We start from the raw sequence: 19,560 nt of genomic DNA, 5'->3' as shown, positions 1-19,560 counted from the left end.
AAAGTCAACACAAGATTTGAATCCAACTGAGGAACAATAAATGTAGATTGAGAAACAAAGGAAACATTTTAGAAAATGTTACAGAAGTGTATCTAAACAGTGAGTTTTGAATGCGAAGATACATAAAGGCAGATAAAGCACCCAGATAGCCAAAAAACCATGCTGTGCAAAATACAAAGCAAACCACAAAGACACTGGAAAGGCAAGATTTAAAGAAGTTGAGGACTTCTAACACTGACCAAACCTCTTCCATCGATCTGTGTAGATGGATATAGTAACAGGCAAATTATGTCCATGTCAAAGTCCTGTCCAAGCAATGGCACACTATGCTCAAACAGCCAGGTTTTTCACATCAGTAAGCTCTCTATTAACGTTCAGACTTAATTGCTTTCTGCAGCAGTCAATATACCTTGCTTGCCCCGCAAACCTTCACACAACCTACATTTAAAAAAACAAACTTTGAGGAAATGGTATCTATGACATGGCGTGGTTGTGCTACCACCCACGTAATACACTGACCAACCCCTTTAGGTCCAGAAGATATTGTCTGTAAAACCTTCAGCTCAACCCTTGGTAGATATGGCACTGAGCAGCGTGGCTTGCACAGAGGAATAAGTGTAAAGCATTTAAACAGCACCAAAACAACCGAAGAAGAAATTGACAACACTCAAGAAATCTGATACAAATGTATCGCAATATGTTACATTTTTATAAGAACTGAGACACTAGAACGAAAAAGATCCCCTGGAGGGTTCCAGAGATATAGATTTTACAAGCAATAATAAATCAGTGCAATTTCACTCAACAATGAACACGCCTTGGCAAAGTCAATGAATAGTATGGTGCGAGTTTTTCAAGGAAAACTTAGTTAAGTGTCAATGCAGTCAGTTAGAACCACTTGGGGCGACAATCTCTAGCAGGGAGTCAGTCAAGGGGACCAGCAAGCTCCTCAAGGAGAGTAACTGTCACAGAAGAAGCACTCTTTCAGCAGTTCAATGCACTTTATCAGCATTGCAATGGATTCCTATAAAGTCCTCCTGATGCAAGGGATGAAGGATGCTGAAGATGCTCCAAGAATGCTGTGGATGCGAGCAGTCAGACAGGGATCTTCCTACAGGAGTTCCTCAGTCCGGGAACATAAGGGTCCTAGTTGCGGGGTCGACATCCCACTAAGCGCTCTACGACTGGCTGAAGTCCAGTCGCCACTGGACCATCAGTCACCTGTTATCTCAGGTGTAGCAGGTGCAGTCCTCGTCAGCGCAACCTCTCTTTTCCTGGTCCCTCTGTGCAGCAGGGCAATCTTCATCCCAAGGCGGTTGTGATTTGAGGTCTCGGTGCACATTTTAAGCTCAGAAAATGCACTCAGGGCAGGATGTTGTTGCTAGCCAATGGACTTCCAAGTTCCCTCCCTCCAGGTAAGTGTGGCACTTCCCAGTATGCCCTATTTGGCCCAATCCCAATATAGGCAAGATGGAAAGACCCCTCTCTTGACACTCAGAGCTCCCTAGGCCACCCTCTGGAGGGGTTGCTACCAGGGAGCTAAATACCCCTCGAAAAATCAGTTTGACAACTGGTTTCTCCTCTCCTGTCCCTAGAGCCAGCTTGTCTGCCTAACCCTTCACCCAAGGGTTATTCATTTGCCCTTCAAAGGTGGTTTATTCTTGGACGCTTGTCTTTTCGGCTAACACCTGTGTGGCTTCCTGCAGGAGGGAGATAATACACTCCCCATGCAGGCCCCTACTGTGGCATTTTCTGGGAGTCGTCAGCACATCTCCCTAAATGGCCAGAAAGCTGTTGGCCCAATGTATATCATCAAAAGGCATCGGAAACCTTGTGTAACTAAAGTGGAGACTTCTAAAGTTGAGCTTGGCCCACCAGTGGCATTACATTCCCATTAAATCTGATTAAATGCACCGGTTCTTTTGATACCAAACACCAACTTTTAATCCCATTCAGACATAAGCAGGGCTGGGGTGCTAGTCTGCAAATATCTACTGGCCAATGGGGCTACTAGCCTTTCCACAGTAAAAACAACAATTTAGGGCTTTTACTCCTGGAACATGTAAAAGTATGTTCCACTTTTTAATATATGTAGGAGGCTAGCTCAGTTTATAGTGTACACCTATGGTGTGTCACTCTATACGGAGTCCAGGCAACCCTTACTGATGGTGTTTTCGTGCCTAGATAACCAAAGCTGTCTAGGGGCAGCTGTGGAAAGGAGCTCAGGCTTTGCAAGGAGGAGTGTAAAGCATTTAAATTACCACCGTAGTCAATTAGTGGTTGGCACACAAGAAGGGACCACACCAGGTATTGAAAAAATTAAGAATTCTTTATTACAACACTACCACTATACTAACATTGGTATATTTCCATTTGGAGATATCTACACACAATATACACTTTGCAACAAGCGAGAAAAGCGTAGAAATACATGTGACCCTATGGACGGGGGAAGGAGGGGAGAACAAGATATTAGGAAAGTGGTGTAAGAATGGATGGATGCCCAACCAGGATAAGTGTGTTAGAATCCCAAGGGCTGGGGGAGTAAGGACTTACCAGAGGTAAGTATCAGAACTCCCACAGGCGCCCAGGTGCAGAGTTATCATTGAGCCGGGTGTCCCTAGGCTAACACAGGACTGTCGGGGTGGGCTATTTTAGGATTCAGGACCCTTCCTAGAGGACCCCGAGGTAACCAGTTGGCACAAAGGTTGGATAGTACCCCCACCTGTGAATACCCAGAAGACTGCAGTATCTACACCAGGGAGCCCAGGTGCATAGGGGTGAAGTGATGTCGGAAACCCTCAGAGTCAATGGAAGCCTCAGTTGTCCAGCTGCTGTTGCGACCCGTCGACAAGGTCGGTGGAACCTAAAGGTGTATTACGGACATGAAGAACCTGAAAAATAAGGGGACAGTGTCCAGACAACGCGGGAGATGTCCAGGCAGTGCAGGATGGCAATGCCTACCTTTCTAGAGGTGAAGTTCCTGCAGGTGAGTGAAGGATGAAGTCCAGCTGCAGAGCCCAGGGGATGCTGGAAGATCTTTGGAGTCACCCACGAGCTGTACCACATTGGTTGCTGGACTGCAGGCAGGTCATGGGTCGGCAGGACTACCAACAAACATTGGTAAATGCAAAACTCGCTGCAGAGAAGATTGTCGGTTTTTGGGGACAAGCAAGGTCCACACGACTCGACCCTTGGAGGGGAGTCAGGGATGGCCCTCAGTAGGAAGAAAATCCAGCAGGAGTTGATGGAGCCCCCACTAGTGACCCACTGGCAGCATGCGCAGGGTGGCCTCAGCAGCACAACAAAACAGGAGTCCCACGCTGCAGAGTGGAAGCTGAACTTGGAGAGAGCTGGAGGCTGGGGCTTATTTGAGCTTGACGATCTCCTGGAGGAAACGCCAACAAGCCTTGGTAGAGCAACAGCTGTGGTGCACAGGGGTTCCGACCCAGGGGCTGCAGCAAAGGCACACCAACTCCCGAGCAGGTCAGAAGACGAGTAGTACCTGGACAGGACCACAGAACCACCACCTGTGTTGCAGAGCCTTTCGACATCCGTGGGACAGCAGTGTCCACCAGCTGGTCATTGTCAGCTTGGGATGCCTGCGGATGCAGGGGAGAGACGCCTTCACTCCAAGGGAGATTCCTTCTTGCTTCTTGAATGCAAACAGAGTCTTGTGACCCTGTAGGATGCACAGCTAAGGATGTTGCAGAAATCTTGCACCAACTGGATAAACAATGTTACAGTGGGAACCCTCTTGACGGGATACAGTCTTGATTTATTTCCAAAATCATACCAGCAGCAATTCTGGAGGCCAGGAGCAGAAGAGTCTTGCATAAAGTTCCTCTGTAGAGTCTTGCTCGAAGAATCTGAGGACCCACCATTGGGGGAGCTCTTAAGTTACCCTAAAAAGGGGTTGTTCACTATCTGCAGTGATGTCATCTACCTGGCCTAACCAGTCAGATGATCCTAGGGGCCTCTGCTCATCCTGTGTCCAAGATGGAAGAATCAAAAGGAGCTGGACAGGGTGGGAGGTAACTCCCCTGCCCCTTGTATGGTTTTGAACCAGAGCGGGCAGCACGGGCCTGCACTGGTGAAAACAGGGTTATGCAAGGAGTGCACCAAATGAGCCCCTCAAAGAAGTCTGTTGACACTGGGAGGCCATCACACCCCAGAGACACCTAGTTCTAAAGGAGGGGAGGTCACATCTCCCACCTACAGGAAACCCTTTGTTCTGCCTTTCCCTACTCGAGTTAAGCTCAGCAGCAGGAGGGCAGAACCGTGTTTGGGGTCTGCAGCAGCTGGGCTGTCATGCAGACCCTGCAAGGCAGTACAGGAAGTTCTGGGGGAACTACGGAACCCCCAGAGTACATGGTAACATGCAATTAACACTGGAATATGTGTAGTTGCATGATTACAACATGTTTCATACCCAACATGCCTAGGTTTGGTGAAGCTATTATGTAGTTGGACTTCTCGTGTTGACCTGTTTTCACCAGTGTCCACTACATACCTTAAGATAGCTTCCCCGCACTTACAAGCCCAGGGAATGGAGTCTGGGGTTTGTAGGGACACCTCTACTCATGCAGGCATGCCCTCATACTTAGGAACATGCACCCTGCCCTTGGGCTTAAGGGCCTACCATAGGGGTGACTTACAGTGTCCAAATGCAGTGATCGTGATACAAGGCAATCCTTGTATCTAAAGTAAAAGGCACAGGCACCATTTTATGCAGGCTGCAATGGCAAGCCTGCAGACAGATTGCATGGTCTCCCACAGGAAGCATAATTCATGTTGAAGCCCATGGGAGACCTCTGGTGTACTAATGCCCTGGGTACCCAAGTACCATATAGGAGGGACTTACATGGGTGCACCAGTAGGCAAATTGTGGGGTGTAAAAGTTACCAAGCAACCAAATTTAGAGGAGAGAGCACAGACACTGTGGTTCTGGTAAGCAGGATCCCAATGCACTACAGTCTAAACACACTAATACCAGGCAAGTGGGGGTAACTGTCAGAAAGATGCTGCTTTCCTACAGTATACAGCACCCTGTCTTAGGGCCTGTTGGGCCTTAAATTGGAGTATCTTACATACATTAAAAAGGGTGATTTGACCTTTGCCATTACTTTAAATACAAGGTTAACAGTTTTAAACAGCCCTTCCAGACGGAGAGCCAGGTTTTACCTTGTCCCATTCAGAGTGGCAATTCAAGTGTTGAAGTCTCTGGAGGACACTAACTTACAGGCCCTGGGTACCGCTGGTACCATAAACTAGGGTCTTACAAATTAGTTAATGCTAACCCCAAAGCTAATTGGGGACAAGTCAATTAAACATACACCATTTTAAGGGATAAAACACATGCAATGAGTCCTGTTTAGCAGGACTCGGAGAAATTCAGATTTGTTACACAAATCCCTAGTACTCAAAATGAGGGCAAATAGGGCAAACATGCAGAAAGCCTGTTTCCGTACACAAACCAAGCCCTTAACATTATTTACACATCTGCCACACCTACACACATCACTTCCAACATGTAGCTAATGGCATAGCTCTCCAGCCTTCACACACATCACCGATCATGTTTCACTAACACCAAATCAATCCTTTCTCTAAATTTTCCCCTTGCAAAGTACATACATCACTGTAGTGATGTATTCATTGCACTTACACAAAGACTAGGTGACTGATATACCGCTCAGCTGAACATCCATCCTTACCCACATTAGCCAGCCCTTACGTCTTCATGCATCCCATTAGGTAACCTACATGATTCAGCCATCAAATCTTCACATGACCTACCGTCAATGTCCTGACCATGATACTTTGCACCTTAACACATGCATGCCAGACCAACACCCTGATGAAGCTCTCATCCCTATAAACACCTAACTAGATAACCTCCCTGACCCAAGCCCTTCCAGTTCTACCCAACCAGCGAGTTATAAACCTTACCCCGTCCTCACATTATACTGGGTGAATTACCTGATTCGGACTACAGCTCCTTCACACACCACCACATCACCTACCTGATCCAACTGTTTTTGAATTTTGCCCTGCTGCTCAGTGACCAATTTCAACTTTTCAGCTTCTGCCTCTGGAAATTCACGGCCTGCTTTCTTAGCTGTACGCTGCTTTGCACAAAGAGCCTTTCGGGACTTGCGATGAACACCAATCTGTTCCTCCAGGGCTTTCAGCTGCATCTGCAGGAGCTGCTGGGTATGATACAACCACTCCTCATACTGACGCTGGTCTGCCTCATCTGTACCAAGAAAACAGAGCATGGGTGTCAGAAACAAGACAAAAACCATGTGCACCAAGAGAAGCACAGCATTGCTGTTAAGGACCAACCTGCCTTCCCACTTTCTTGCATCCAGTATTTGACCCATGATGGAAAAATTAGACACAGCATAACATCAAAGTCTCTTTGAAGTAACATACTTACTGATAACTCCTTGTGCAAATGTTGGCGGGTTTGGCCGAGCCTGCGGTAAAGCATCTGTATTGCCTCTTTCCTGTAATAGTGTTTAAAAGTAAATTAATTTTAACACTGTCATTCTGGATATGCAACAAGACACTTCAGACTGCGAAAGCAGCACAAAAATGTATTAACCTAAGGCATCTATAAGCCTTCTGAAAAGGCCACTACCCCCAAAGAACCACCACAACCACCTCTGTATTGCAGTCTCCCACACTCTCACATCTACATACTTCAGTGCATGTTATGTCATAGCACCCTATTTATGTGAGTACTTCGATCCCATAAATTCTACGCTGACCAGCGTATGCCCCACTTTAAACCACTGTGGCTCTCACAAGTACTTGTCATATCTTTTAAGAAAGTACCTATTGTTTTTTTTTTATTGTTTTTTAACATGGTCGCCCCAACCTTTTGCCTGGTATTTGATGCAATTTTGACTTAAGTGCACTGGGCTCCTGCTGACAGGGTCCCCAGTGCCACATCTCTTCCCCTAAATCTGTGCAATTGTTCCCCAACTGGCAATACCTGTAGCGCCCCTGTAAGTCCCTAGTAAATGGTACCCCTGGTACCTAGAGCATGGGTATACAAAATATCCTTAAGGGCTGCACCATGTATTGTGCCACCCTAAGGGAGCCCTCACCGCACTAATGCAGACTGCCAATGCAGGCTGCGTGACTAGGTGCATACAAAAATGACAACACAACATGGCACGCATCAGGTGTGCCACGCCTGCAGACACTGCTTGTAATATATGTATATCACCCTACAGTAGGCCTTACAGCTCTAAGGCAGGGTACATTATTCTACATGTGGATGCAGGAAAGTGCCTCTTGACATGCCCGCCATCCCCCCCCCCCCCCCCAACCCCCACCTTCTTTTGACTGGTTTCTGGTGTAATTTCGACAAAGTGCACTGGGTTCCTACTTACAAGGTCCCCAGAGCCAGACCGTTCCAAAAAACTGCGCAGTTGTTTTATCCAATTGGCAACACCTTTAGCGCCCTCCGTAAGGCCCTAGTAAATTGTACTTGTTATACCTAGGGCCTGGGGTATTAAGAAGGGTCTGTAAGAGCTGCACCACAAATTGTGCCACCCCAAGGGACCCCTCACCAAGCACATAAATGGCTGCTATAGCAGGCTGCGTGTCTAGGTGCAGACAAAAGTGAAAATATGACTTGGTACACTGCATTAAGTATAGTAAGTCACCCTTCTAGCAGGCCTCACAACTCTAAGACAGGGTGCATTATATTACGTGAGAGGACATATCTGTACAAGCAGATATGCCCCTGCTATGTCGGTCAATTCTCATGCATTGTAAGTGACCAGAGAAGTCATTTTACATACATGGTCTCGAAACTGGTCACTACAAGTGTAGTAAGCTGGGCTCTGGTTGTAGTACACCCCCCCCCCCCCCACCTCCCCCACCCCACTTTTTTGCCTGGTGTTAGTATGTTTTGGACTGTAGTGTACTTGGATCCTGCTAATCAGGATCCCAACACCAGTGCCCCCCCCCTTAAATTTAGTGATTTAGCGGCTGGTATATTCTTACACCCACAATTGGCATACAGTTTCACTCATGCAAGTCCCTAGTATATGGAGCCTAAGTACCCAGGGCAATAGTACACTTGGGGTGCCCCAGCAGGGCCCACTAAGAAGGTGCACAGAGATCTGCCAGGTGGCCTCTTGATTCTGCCATCTTGGAAATAAGATGGGCAGAGGCCCCTGGGAGTAACTGACTGGTTAGGTCAGGTAGATGACATCCCTGACCCCGTCTGATAGATGGGTCACTGCAGAGTGACCAACCCCTTTTTATGGTTACTTAAGGGCTCCATTGAAGGCGGGTCCTCAGATTCGTCACACAAGATTCGCAAAGGAACTCTCCACAAGACATCTTCTGATCCTAGCCTCTTGGACCGCTGCTGGTCTTCTTTGAAACCAAACAAGTCTGCTTCTGGTGGGAAGGCTCCCATTGCAACATTGTTTCTACGGACCCTGCAAGAATTCTTCAATATCCCAAGCAGTGCATCCTCTAGGGTCACAAAGACTCTTTTTCCACCAGGAAGCATGAAGGAATCCCCCTTGGAGTGAATAAGTGCATCTGCAAGCACTTCAAGACAACATCGACCGGGAGGTGGGGTCTGCTGTCCACGGACATCTGAAGATTGTGCAACACAGGTGGCGAGTATGTGGCTTCCTCTGGGTCCTGCTTGCCTTCTAACCAACGTGCAAGACTGTGGGGCCCCTGCTTCTGCCACTGGACTGGAACTCCTGTGCAATGCGAATGCCGCTCCTGCCAAGGAATGCTGACTCTTCCTTCGGAGATCTTCAGGCACCAAGAAGCCTCAGCCACCTGCACTCTGCAACGTGAAGCCCTTGTCCTACAGTTCCTGCGACGTGGAACTTCTGTTTTATTGTGTTGGTGAGGCCTTCCTGTGACTCCCTGTAGGAAAATGGCTCCTTGTTGCAGTTACCCCCCACTTTTTGCCTGAGACTGATGATGACTAAGTGTGCTGGGACCCTGCTAACCAGGCCCCAGCACCAGGATTCTTTCACTAAAAATTTACCATTGTTTCCACAATTGGTAAACCCCTGGCACATAGATAAGCCCCTTGTAAAAGGTACCAGGGGTACCAAGGGCACTGTGACCAGGGAAGGTCTCTAAGGGCTGCAGCATGTGTTGTGCCACCCTAAGGGACCCCTCGTCTAACACATGCACACTGCTATTGCAGATTATGTGTGTTGGTGGGGAGAAAAAGGCAAAGTCAACATGGCATCCCCCTCAGGATGCCATGCACACAAAATACTACATGTGGCATTGGTAAGTCACCCCTCTAGCAAGTCTTAAAGCCTTAAGGCAGGGTGCACTATACCCAGGTGAGGGCATATCTGTGTGAGCAATATGCCCCTACAGTGTCTAAGTCTATTCTTGGACATTGTAAGTACAGTGTGGCCATATTAAGTATATGGTCTTGGAGTTTATCAAAACAAACTACTCAGTGTCATAATGACTACACTGAAGACTGGGAAGTTTGGTATCAAACTTCCAGAATAATAAACCCACACAGATGCCAGTGCTGGATTTATTAAAAAATGCACACAGAGAGCATCTTCGAGATACCCCCTGTATTTTACCCAATCCTTCAGTGCAGGACTGCCTGGTCTGTGCCAGCCTGCCACCAAGACTAGTTTCTGACCCACTGGGGCGAGAGCCTTTGTGCTCTCAGGGGCCAGAAACAAAGCCTGCACTAGGTGGAGGTGCTTCAACCCTCTCCCCTGCAGGAACTAGCAGTGAGCCTCAAAGGCTCAGGCTTTGTGTTACAATGCCCCAGGGAACTCCAGCTAGTGGAGATGCCCGCCCCCCGGACACAGCCCCCACTTTTGGTGGCAAGTCCGGAGGAGATAATGAGAAAAACAAGGAGGACTCACCCACCAGTCAGGACAACCCCTAAGGTGTCCTGAGCCGAGGTGACCCCTGCCTTAGGAAATCCTCCATCTTGGTTAGGAGGATTCCCCCATTAGGATTAGGGATGTGCCCCCCTCCCCACAGGGAGGAGGCACAAAGAGGGTGTAGCCACCCTCAAGGAGAGTAGCTACTGGCTACTGTCCCCCAGACCTAAACACACCCCTAAATTGAGTATTTAGGGGTGACCCTGAACCCTCAAAACCAGATTCCTGATGACCTACAGCAAGAAGGACTGCTGACCTGAAAGCCCTGCAGAGACGGAGACAAATGACTTGGCCCTAGCCCTACTGGCCTGTCTCCAGACTCAAAGAACCTGCACAGCGACACATCCAGCGGGACCAGTGACCTCTAAGGACTCAGAGGACTGCCCTGCAACCAAAGGACCAAGAAACTCCCACAGACAGCAGCTCTGTCCAAGAAACCAAGAAACAACCATCTTTAAAGGGACTCCAGCCTCACTCCGGAAGCATGAGTTCCTAACACTCTGCCCCAGACGCCCCCGGCTCGCGTCCAGAAGAACCAACAGTCCAGAGGGGACCCCCAGCCAACTCCCACGATGTGGACACCATGAGATGACCTCCCTGCACCCCCACAGTGATGCCTGCAGAGAGAATCCAAAGGCTCCCCCTGACCGCGACAGCCCGGTATCAACGAACCCAATGCCTAGAAGAAGCACTGCACCCGCAGCCCCCAGGCCCGAGAGAAACCAACTACTGGTGCAGGAGTGACCCGCAGGCAGCCCTCATCCTTGCCCAGTCAGTGGCTGACCAGAGAATCCCCCCGTGCCCTGCTTGCATCACTAGAGTGACCCCTGGGTCTCGCCATTGATTTCTACCTAAAACCAGACACCTACTTCACACACTGCATCCAACCACCCCGGGCCACTGAGGGTGTATTTTGTGTGCCTGTTTGTGACCCTCATCCCCCCCCAGTGCTCTACAAAATCCCCCTGGTCTGCTCCCCGAGGACGCAGGTACTTACCTACTAGCAGACTGGAACGGAGCACCCCTAGACTCCATAGGCACCTATGTTATTTGGGCCCTACTTTGACCTCTGCACCTGACCGGCCCTGTGTTGCTGGTGCTAGGTGTTTGGGGTTAACTTGAACCCTCAACAGTGAACTGCCTATGCCCCGGAGACTGAACTTGTAGGTGCTTTACTTACCTGAAAAACTAACCATTACTTACCTCCCCCAGGAACTGTTGATTTTTGCAGTGTCCACTTTTAAAATAGTTATGTATATGTAATAGTATATACAGAGCCAACTTCCCACACTCCCTGTGTCCATCACCTGTGGGTCGCTCGTGGGGGCTCCGTCGACTTCTGTTGGCCTACCTGTGTGCTGAGGGGCAGCTCTGACTCTCCCTTCTGGGTGGAGTCCTATGGACCTTGCTGGTGCCCAAAACTTTGCAAACTCTTCATCAGCTCCTGTTTGCATTTGCCAGTGCCTGTTGGTGACCTGCCTGGTCACCAACCCTGCTGCAATCTGGCGACCGACGAAGGTCAGCTTGTAGGCAACTCCTGGGATCTTCTGCAGCTCCTGGACCCCGCAGTTGGACTTCTTCCACCGACTTGCAGGAACTTCACTTTCAGGAGGATGGGTACTGCCACCTGCCCCACCTGGCCCCCTCCAAGGGTGCTGGACTCTGTCCCCTTCCTTTGCAGGTCCCCCTGCATCCAGAATACGTCCCTAGGTTCCACCGGCCTTGTGCAGGGTCATGACAGCAGCTGGACAATCCGAGCCATCCACTAACTTCAGAGAAAGTCCCTTCTTCCTTCGGATCCGTGGTGTAGGTACTAATGTCTTCTGGGTGTCCTGGGGTAGGGGCACTCCTCATCCACCCTCTTGTCTGCTGGTTTCCTCGGGTCCACTGTAAAGGGCCATGAATTCCACAAACTCGAACCAATACTGTAGGAAAGGACCCTCTTTCTTGGCATTGTTACGCCCATGCAAAGTGCATCTGCAGGCCTGCCATTGCAGCCTGTGTGAAAGGGTGCATTCACCCCTTTCACTACAGGTCACCCGACCAGGTCACTTTAAGTCACCCATATATCAGGCCCTCCTAGCCCAGAATGCAGGGTGCACATACCTGTGAATGAGGGCACCACTGCACTAACAAAGGTGCCCCCACAAACTCCAGTTCCACTTTCCTGGACTTCGAGTGCAACAATGCCATTTTATGCGTGTTCTGGACAAAAGTCTCTACCTATGTTCAGCAACATAATAGCAAATCCGAACCTAGGCATGTTTGCTATCAAACATGTTGCAATCATACCCCAATACGGTTGCCAGTATTGGAAGAATGATTCCATGCACTCTGGGGGCTCTTTAGAGGACCCCCAGCATTGCTCCTTACAGCATTGCTCCTACCAGCCTTGTGGGGTTTTCCGGGCACCCAAGCTGCTGCCACCCCTCAAACAGGTGTCTGCCCTCCTGCTGCTTTAACAGCTCAACCCCAAGAAAGCAAAACAAAGGATTTCTTTTGGGAGAGGGGGTTAACACCCTCTCCCTTTGGAAATAGGTTTTACATGGCTTGGGAAGTGTAGCCTCCCCAAACTACTGGTATGCTTTGAAGGCATAAACCAGTCTACACCGGTTCAGGGACCTCCAGTCCCTGCTCTGGCAGGGAACTTGACAATGGAAAGGGAGTGACCACTCCCCTTCCTTAACCACCCCAGGGGTGGTGCCCAGAGCTCCTCCAGAGGGTCACTGTGTTCTGCCATCTGAAATCCAAGGTTGGCAGGGATCTCTAGGAGCATCTGAGTGGCCAGGTCAGGCAGATGACGTCAGAGCCCCCTCCTGATAGGTGGTCACCTGGCAGGGTGACCAACCCCCCTTTCATGGCTATTTAGGGTATACTCTGGGGTGGGGGTCCTCCGATTCGGCTTGCAAGATTCCAGAAGGGCTCCTCTGCAACCTCTACTTCGACTTCTAGCCACTGGAACTGTGACTGGACCCACCAGGAACCAATAATCTGCATTCATGACGAAGACTCTGCTTGCAACATTGTTTCCACGGCTCCTTCCAGCTTCTGCTGTGTATCCTCTGAGGGCGACAAGTCTTCAGTTTGCACGAGAAGGAAGAAGGAATCTCCCAGGCCTCACTACCCTGCATCTGCAGGCACCAACTGCAACGACGAGCGGCTGCATGGATCTCCTCTCATTCCCAGCTGCGTGGATCCTGCATCACAGGTGGTGGTCACTCTTTTTGCCATGGTTACCTCTGCTTTTTGCCTGTTTACCAGTGTGTTTAGACTTTATTTACTGGGATCCTGATAATCAGGGCCCCAGGGATTGTGCTCTGTCCTCCAAATGTGATTGCTCTGGTAACTTTTAAGCCCCTTTACACCCTCTGGTGTACCCTATATAAGTCCCTAGTATATGGTAATTAGGTACCCAGTGCATTGATACACCAGGGGTCCCCCATGGGCTTCAGCATGTATTATGCCACCAACGGGAGCCAATGCAAAGTATGTCTGCAGGCCTGCCTTCGCAGCCAGCGTGAAAAGTTGCATGCGCCCTTTCACTGCTGGTCACTGCACCAGGTCACTATAAGTCACTCCTATGGTAGGCCCTTCTAGCCCAGAGGGTAGGATGCAGGTGCCTGTGTGTGAGGGCACCCCTGCATCAGCAGTGGTCCCCCTACGAACTCCAGTTCCAATACACTGGACTTGTACGTGTTGGGAAGCTATTTTACCCGTGTACACTACATGTGGTCCAACTACATAATGTTAACTTCTAAGGCATGTTTGGTATTAAACATATCGAAATCACACCCCAATACTAATGCCAGTACTGGTGGCATGATTCCATGCACTCTAGGGGCTCCTTAAAAGAGCCCCCCAGTATTGCTCCTACCAGTCTCCTCGGGGTAGCCTGCTCTGCTACAGCCTCTCAGACAGGTTTCTGCCTTCATGCTGCTTGGCCAGCTCAAGCAGGGGAAGGCAGAACAAAGGATTTCCTGTGTGAGAGGGAGGCAACACCCTCTCTCTTGAAAATAGGTGTTACATGGCTGGGGAGGGGTAGTATCCCCACACCACCAGCTTGCTTTGAAGGGCACATTTCGTGCCCTCCTTGCATAATCCAGATTGCACTAGTCCCAGGGACTCCCTCCCCTCCCAGTCCCTGCACTGGCACTAAAACACACAAAGGAAAGGTGAGTGACCACTCCCTTGTCCATCACCACCCCAGGGATGGTGCCCAGAGCTCCTCTCCAGGTGGCCACTTGATTCTGCCATCTTGAAAACAAGATGTGCAGAGGCCCCGGGAGCATCTGGTTGGTCAGAACAGGTGACTGATGTCAGTGACCCCCCTCTGATAGGTGGTCACCCTGCAGAGTGACAAATTCCCATGGTAGGACTGTTTAGGGACTCCCTTGCGAGTAAGTCTCCAGCTTCGGCGAACAAGACTCCACCAGGTATCCTCTACATCAACCTCTTCCGCTCCTGACCACCAGAACCACTGCTGGACTCTTAAGGAACCAAACAAGCCTGCAACTCCCAAAACGACCTTGCCTTGCAACATTGTTTTTCCAGCACCTTCCAATAATTGCAAACGTTCCATGGCTGTGCATCCTCTGGGGTCGGAAAGACTGCAGCTGCACCAAAGAAGCAAGAAGGAATGTCCCTTGGAGAGAAGGAGTCACTCCCCTGCATCCGCAGGCATCTCAGGCAACAACAACTGCTGTTGGGATCTTCTGCCATCCGGGTCCAGGAAGAATCTCCAACACAGGTGGTGGTCTGGAGTGGTCCCATCGGTCCTCTCTGCCAGCTGTCCAACTTGGGAGATGCTAAGCCCTTGCCTCTCCCTGCAGGATAGTACCTCTGTGCACTGAGACTCTTGCAGCTACCAAAGCTTGTTACTCCTGCTCCAAGGGATCTTCAGGCTCTGTGTACGCTGGCCCCAAGCACTTCTTCCTGACAACCACAGTCTTCCGACCGCTGCTCCAGTGACGTGGGACTAATCTTCAGGTTTGCTGAGTGGGCTTCACTTTGACTCCTGTGTCTGTTTCCAGTGGGGGATGCCTCCTCTTCTTGTGGTTCTTCAGACTGCTGAAAGTCACCTCGGACTCCCCTGGGACTTGTTGGTCCTCTTCAGTCTTACAAATCTTCTTTTGCTCCTCTTGCATTTGCCAAGCCTTGTTGGTGGTTCTCCTGCACCAATGACCATCTGCTACCCGGCAACCAAAGTAGGACACCATCTGCACTGCTCCAAAGACTCCTCTTCAGCTCCTAGGCTCCACTGATGCTCTTCTTTATTCCTTGTCAACCTGGTTCTTCATTCACAGAAGGGAGGGTAGTAGCTCCTGCCCCCACTGGACACTCCATCATGGATTGGTCTCTGTCCCCTTCTTTTGCAGGTCCTCTTCTTCCAGAATCCATCTCTGTTTTTTTCTAGACGGGTCAGATTCTTACATAATCCTTTTTCTAAGTTCTCCTGTTGGTCCTTGGGAAAACCAGGTATTTACCCCTCTCTCTCCTGGTCACAGGGGGTCACTATGGTACTCACCTCTTGGGGTTCCTAGTTCCTCCAGCTCCCCTCTGAAAACTCCACATCCTTCAGTGGGGGACTGCATCTCGCATTCCACTTTCTTGGTATATGGTTTGGCACTCCCCTGGGGCCCTTGCTATTTTCACTAAGTATTGTCAATGCTTGTTATTTCTATGCTATTTACTGGTTGCTATTGTGTATATAATTAGTGTGTTCTTATCTCCAGTCATGGGGAACTGCCTATATGTATTCTAGTGTTGTATTACTATAATGACATACCTTTATTTTTGTAATACTGTGGTTCTTTCATGTGTGGTAAGATACTGTATGACTTTAGTGGTATTGCATAACCTTTGCATGTCTCCTAGATAAGTCTTTGATGCTCAGCCACAGCTACCTCTAGAACGCCCTGGCTTCCTAGACACTGCCTACACTTCACTAGCAAGGGATCCCTGGATCTGGTATAAGGTGATAACACTATAGGTGCTCACCGCACACCAGGCCAGCTTCCTACATTGGTGGTGCAGCGGTAGGATAAGGCACTTGCATTTGCCCTACCACTTGTCACTCATGCCTTTCCACAGGAAAGCCCACTACTAGTTGTTAGGAACACACCGCACTTAGCGATCAGGATCACTAGTCTCCTAATTTGGCGGTCTAGCATAGCCCTTTGTTCAAACTCTTTATGGAGTCTAGTTGTTAGAGTAGTCACGTGCACCAACACCACTCTAGCAACATGTCTTATGTGGAAAACACAACTCGGGTTCCACACTCTCAATATGAGAGCTGTACTGTTCAAGAGTTGAGGGAGCTGTGTGCTTCCATAAAGCAGAAGACAGGGAGACATCCCAACAAGTCTACTTCTGAGGTTATTACTCCAGGCTGATCACGACAACTCAAATAGCCAGGAAGGGTTGGAAGTAAAGAGTGAACCCCCCCCCCCCCCCCCCAACCACCACCACCACCACCCCCCTGGTCTTAGACAGGGTAGATTTAGGTTACACTGGGGAGGGTCAGGAGGAATCTGGGTTACACAACAGCCCTGTTAGGAGCACTGCAGCTAGTGAAACGGGTGTGGTGGGGGGGGAGATTCAAGAAGGCTCTCACTTTTACTCCTAGAGGGTTGGTTCAGATAGTCCCAAGGAGAAGGTACAGGCCCTCCTCTCTACACCCATGTCTCATCAGTATCTGATGGAACCCACTGCTCCAACTCGGGGGAAGATTCTCTAGATAGATAACTTGGGAAGCTGAGGTTGGAGGAGGCTTGAGACTGCAGCAGCAGCAATTAGCCCTGGATAGGGAGGCAATAGCAATGGAGAGGGAGATGCAGTATTTGGGGCTAGCTCCACTTGGTGCCAGCAATATCAACATCAGGGTCACCAAGGTCAGGGAGGACTCCTATGACTCTAGGAACCTGAGCAGAATAGTCCCACTTTACAAGGTGGGAGAGGACATCCACAAGTGCCTTAGAACCTAGAGAGGGCCTATAACGTACGAAGGGTCGCTCAGGCACAATGGGCAGCAATCTTGTGGCTCTCCTTCTCTGAAAAAGGCAGAGACAAACACCTCACTGTCCGAAAGAAAGGTGCAGATGATTACACAGCACTTAAGAATGCACTCTTGGGTGGGTTTGGGCTATCCACTGAACAATATAGGATCAAGTTCAGGGAGACTAAAAAGGAAAAGGAGTCCTCGCAGGATTGGATAGATGTTGTGGACTGCTCTGTTAAGGCTCTGGAAGGCTGGTTGCATGGGAACAAAGTAAGTGATTACCAGGGCTTGTATAATCTAATTTCAAAAGAGAGCACATTCTCAATCATTGCATTTCTGATCAGCTGCATCAGTAGCTGGTGGACTTTGATCTGACCTCTTCCCAAGAACTGGGAAAGAAGGCAGACAAATGGTTCCGCACCAGGGTTGGTAGGAAAGCTCACACTGGGGGTGACAACGTAAAGAAGGATTCCAGTAAGAACCAAGACAAGGGTGGGAACACACCTAAAGAAAAGGCGTCTTTATCAGGCCCACAAAATTCTTCTGGGGCTGGGTTGAAGTCCTCTTCCTACAATAATTCCTTGATGCTATATCTGTAAGCAACAAGGCCATACGGCAGGTGACAGCACCTGTCCTCAGAAAAGCACCAAGCCCCCTACCACTACTACTACCACTTCTATCCATAGTGCCCTAGCAGTAGCAACAATAGTGGAGGCAGTAATCAGTCCAAAGTGAAGCTGAGCTCACCTTCAGGACTGTAGTAGGCTCTGGGCTAGTCAGGGAGACCACTGAGGCTGTGCTGATCTCTGAGGGTGGCCCTGACCTTGCCACCCTAGCTGCTTGTACCCTTAATATCGGTAAGTATAGGCAACATCCCTTAATAAATGGTGTTTAGGCTGAGGCCTACAGGGACACAGAAGCCAGTCACTGTGGTGCCTGAAAAACTGATGTCATCTGAACAACACCTACTTGGGCACACGTACCAAGTAACTGATGCTCACAATTACAGTGTGTGCCACCCCATGGCAGCTGACTTTAGCTTGGGGGGAATTTACTGGCCCTAAGAGCTTGTAGTATACTCTGATCTACCTGTAGAGTGGGGGTTGTTTGGGAAAGTAACCTCTTTTGGCATGGTTACCCCCACTTTTTGCCTGCTATCAGTATGCTTAAACTGGGATCCTGCTAACCAAGACCCCAGTGTTTGTGCTCTCTCTGCTAAATTTGGTGTTCTAGGACTTACAACACACCCCACCTCCCCCCTGATTGGCATACGGGTGCCCCTCATAAGCTTCTAGTATATGGTATTTCGGTACCCAGGGCACCGGGGGTTCCCCATGGGTTGCAGCATGTACTGTGCCACCCATGGGAACCCATGCAAAATGTATCTGCAGGTCTGCAATTCACCACAGGTCACTGTAAGTCACCCCTATTGTAGGCCCTCCTAGCCCAGAGGGTAAGAAGCAGGTCCCTGTGTGTGAGGGTACCTTTGCATGAGCAGTGGTGCCACTACGAACTCCTGCTCCATTTTCATGGACTTTGTGAGTGCAGGGAAGCCATTTTTCGCATGTACTGGAAACAGTTCACTACCTCTATCCAGCAACATAATGGTAACACTGAACCTAGGCATGTTTGGTATCAAACATGTCAGAATCATACCCAAATACTGTTGCCTGTATTGGCTGTATGATTCCATGCGCACTGGGGGCTTCTTAGAGGACCCTCAGTATTGCTCCTACCAGTCTTCTGGAGTTTTCCAGGCAGCCCACGCTGCTGCCACCCCTCAGACAGGTTTCTGCTATCCTGCTGCTTGACCAGCTCAGGGAGGGACAACAAAGGATTTCCTGTGAAAGAGGGAGGTAACACCCTCTCCTTTGGAAATAGGTGTTACAAGACTTGTGGGGGTAGCCTCCCCAAGCCACCGGTTTGCCTTGAAGGGCACATTTGGTGCCCTCCTGGCATAAACTGGTTTGCACCTGTCCAGGGACCCTTGGTCTCTGTTCTGGCACGAAACTGAACAAAGGAAAGGCGAGAGACCACTCCACTGTCCATCACCACCACAGGGCTGGTGCTCAGAGCTCCTGAAGGTAGCCACTTGATTCTGCCATCTTGAAACCAAGATGTGCAGATGCCCCGGAGCATCTGAGTGGCCAGGTCAGGTAGGTAGGTAGGTGACGTCACAGTCCCCTCCTGATAGGTGGTCACCTTACTCGGTGACCAAACCCCCTTTTAGGGCTATTTAGGGACTCCTTTAAGGGGGAGCCCCCAGATTCGACGTGCAAGACTTCACCAGGACTCCTCTGCATAGTTTACTTCATCTTGTGGCCACTGGAACCGCAACTGGACTCTTTAGGAACCAACAAGCTGCAACTCTGGCGACAACTTTGACTTGCAACATTGTTTCTCCGGCTACTTCCAGCAACTGAAACATTTCTCTGGCTGTGCATTCTTGAGGTCGGCGAGACTTCAGCCTGCACCATGAAGCAAGAAAGAATCTCCCTTGGAGTGAAGGAGTCACTCCCCTCCATCTGCAGGCACCAGCTACAAGGACGACCGGCTACATGGACCTGCTCTCCTCTGGAACTGTGTTAATCCTGCATCACAGGTGGTGGTCTGGAGTGGTCCCCTTGGTTCTCTCAGGGG

At 49.7% G+C, this 19,560-nt stretch overlaps 1 protein-coding gene across 4 annotated transcripts in view; it reads right to left on the bottom strand.

Annotated features, from left to right (window-relative positions):
- KMT2D (lysine methyltransferase 2D) overlaps positions 1–19,560 on the bottom strand; it is a 1,162,185-nt gene that overhangs the window by 213,469 nt on the left and 929,156 nt on the right. For all 4 annotated transcript variants that reach the window (XM_069230486.1, XM_069230488.1, XM_069230487.1 and 1 more), the window contains 2 exons: positions 6,443–6,512; positions 6,027–6,259 (listed from right to left, as the gene is read on the bottom strand). In XM_069230486.1, coding sequence (XP_069086587.1) covers positions 6,027–6,259; positions 6,443–6,512 — 303 coding nt within the window. The remainder of the gene's footprint in view (positions 1–6,026; positions 6,260–6,442; positions 6,513–19,560) is intronic.

Source organism: Pleurodeles waltl, chromosome 4_2, assembly GCF_031143425.1.
Source record: "Pleurodeles waltl isolate 20211129_DDA chromosome 4_2, aPleWal1.hap1.20221129, whole genome shotgun sequence".
In the NCBI taxonomy this organism is placed as follows: Eukaryota; Metazoa; Chordata; class Amphibia; order Caudata; family Salamandridae; genus Pleurodeles; species Pleurodeles waltl.
Note: the sequence above shows the minus strand (reverse complement) of the source record. Positions and strands in the feature narration are given on the sequence as shown.